The sequence below is a fragment of the Anneissia japonica genome, unplaced genomic scaffold, assembly GCF_011630105.1.
Source record: "Anneissia japonica isolate Jap-2015-1 unplaced genomic scaffold, ASM1163010v1 scaffold308442_len1425_cov375_single, whole genome shotgun sequence".
Classification (NCBI taxonomy): Eukaryota; Metazoa; Echinodermata; class Crinoidea; order Comatulida; family Comatulidae; genus Anneissia; species Anneissia japonica.
Genome location: NW_022700231.1, coordinates 1 through 1,425, shown reverse-complemented (window position 1 = coordinate 1,425; position 1,425 = coordinate 1). Strand labels below are relative to the sequence as shown.

The 1,425-nt window shown below is 36.5% G+C and overlaps 1 protein-coding gene across 1 annotated transcript; it reads left to right on the top strand.

Annotated features, from left to right (window-relative positions):
* Positions 1-159: 159 nt before the first annotated feature.
* On the top strand, positions 160-1,339 carry LOC117103302 (the record flags this gene model as incomplete). The annotated part of the gene is made up of 3 exons (XM_033243847.1): positions 160-343; positions 466-1,001; positions 1,154-1,339. Coding segments are annotated over 3 exons (906 nt in total), but the record flags the coding sequence as incomplete, so codon positions are not given.
* Between the last annotated feature and the right edge of the window lie 86 nt (positions 1,340-1,425).

The window sequence follows — 1,425 nt, the reverse complement described above, 5'->3', positions numbered from 1 at the left end:
GCCTTAACATATTTTTTACAAAGTGTAGTTTATTTAGTACCGGTTGTATCCCGAGTGTAAGTATCGCCGCCTCGCGCGCCGTATCGCAGTGAAGTGCGCCATCACAAATCATTAAAAAATACTAATTGACTAGCATTACCGCCAGCATAATATCCACAGTCTATTTTTTTATTCAGGTCAAGTGAAGATGACAGTGGTGATTATGGCAATGATTCAACTGTAGATCCAGACTATATCCCAGACAAAGATAAAATTAGCAGTACAGAATTAAATGATGATGGCAATTCTGATGAAGAAGCAGAAAGTGGTATTCATCCTGTCTCCAATTATAAAGAGCTACATGGTATGTAGTTCAATTATTTGTTAACAGTGTTTAAAAGAAATAATTACATTTACAGGTAATTTGCTATATAACAATGTTTTAACTTATGTACTATAAATTTAAGGTATTTTTTTATCTTTCAGGAAAGACTCGTGATTCGCCTAATGTTGAAATTAATTTGCCTGCTGTACAGAAATTTCCAAATGTCAGTGATGAAGACCAGTTAGTAGACGAGGAGGTTATTTCTGAAAATGAACATGTTGATGAACAAGAGAATGATGAAGGTGTTCGACCAACAGTTCGGCATCATAAACGTACTGGAGCAATTTTGACTCGAAAACGCAGACGTGATCCAAGTAGTTGGAAATGCAACATAAGAAAGAAACTTAGGCAATCGGGACAGGAGTATGTAAATAGCCGGGGAAATGTTCAAGAGTCGAGATCAGTAAAAACAAAGAAGGACTGCTCCAAATGTAAATTTAAGTGCAGTTATAACATAAGGGAAGCTGATAGAAAGAAAGTATTTGATGAATTCTGGACATTGGATGACAATGGAAAACGGCACTTTTTTAGTAGGACAACAACACAGTCATCCACTAAAAGACCAAAAGTTGGGCAACCAAGTCGTAGAAGTATGAGTTTGACTTACAGCCTCCCTGTGAATGGTGAACATATTCGTGTATGTTGTGCCTGAAGATACAAAAGTTGGAATACGGGAACACATTAATTCAATACCGCGAGTCCAGTCACACTACTGTAGGGCCACCACAAATAAAGAGTAATGTTGCCCCTGATTTTAACATTTCATTGCTACATGAAAAATATGTTCAGAAATGCATTGATAGTGGAAAAACCCCAGGTAAACTTCATCTTTATCGACAAATATTCAATACTGAATTCAACATAGGTTTCCATATGAATAAAAAAGATAGATGCGACACATGCGAAGCCATGAAGCATAACAAAGGAGCTTCAGAAGAAGAGAAAGAGGCATACCAGAGGCATCTTACAGGAAAGGTAGAAACAAAAGCAGAAAGAGACAGAGACAGAACGAATAAAAACTCTTTTAATGTGTGTTTTGATTTACAAAATGTTTTTGCCTT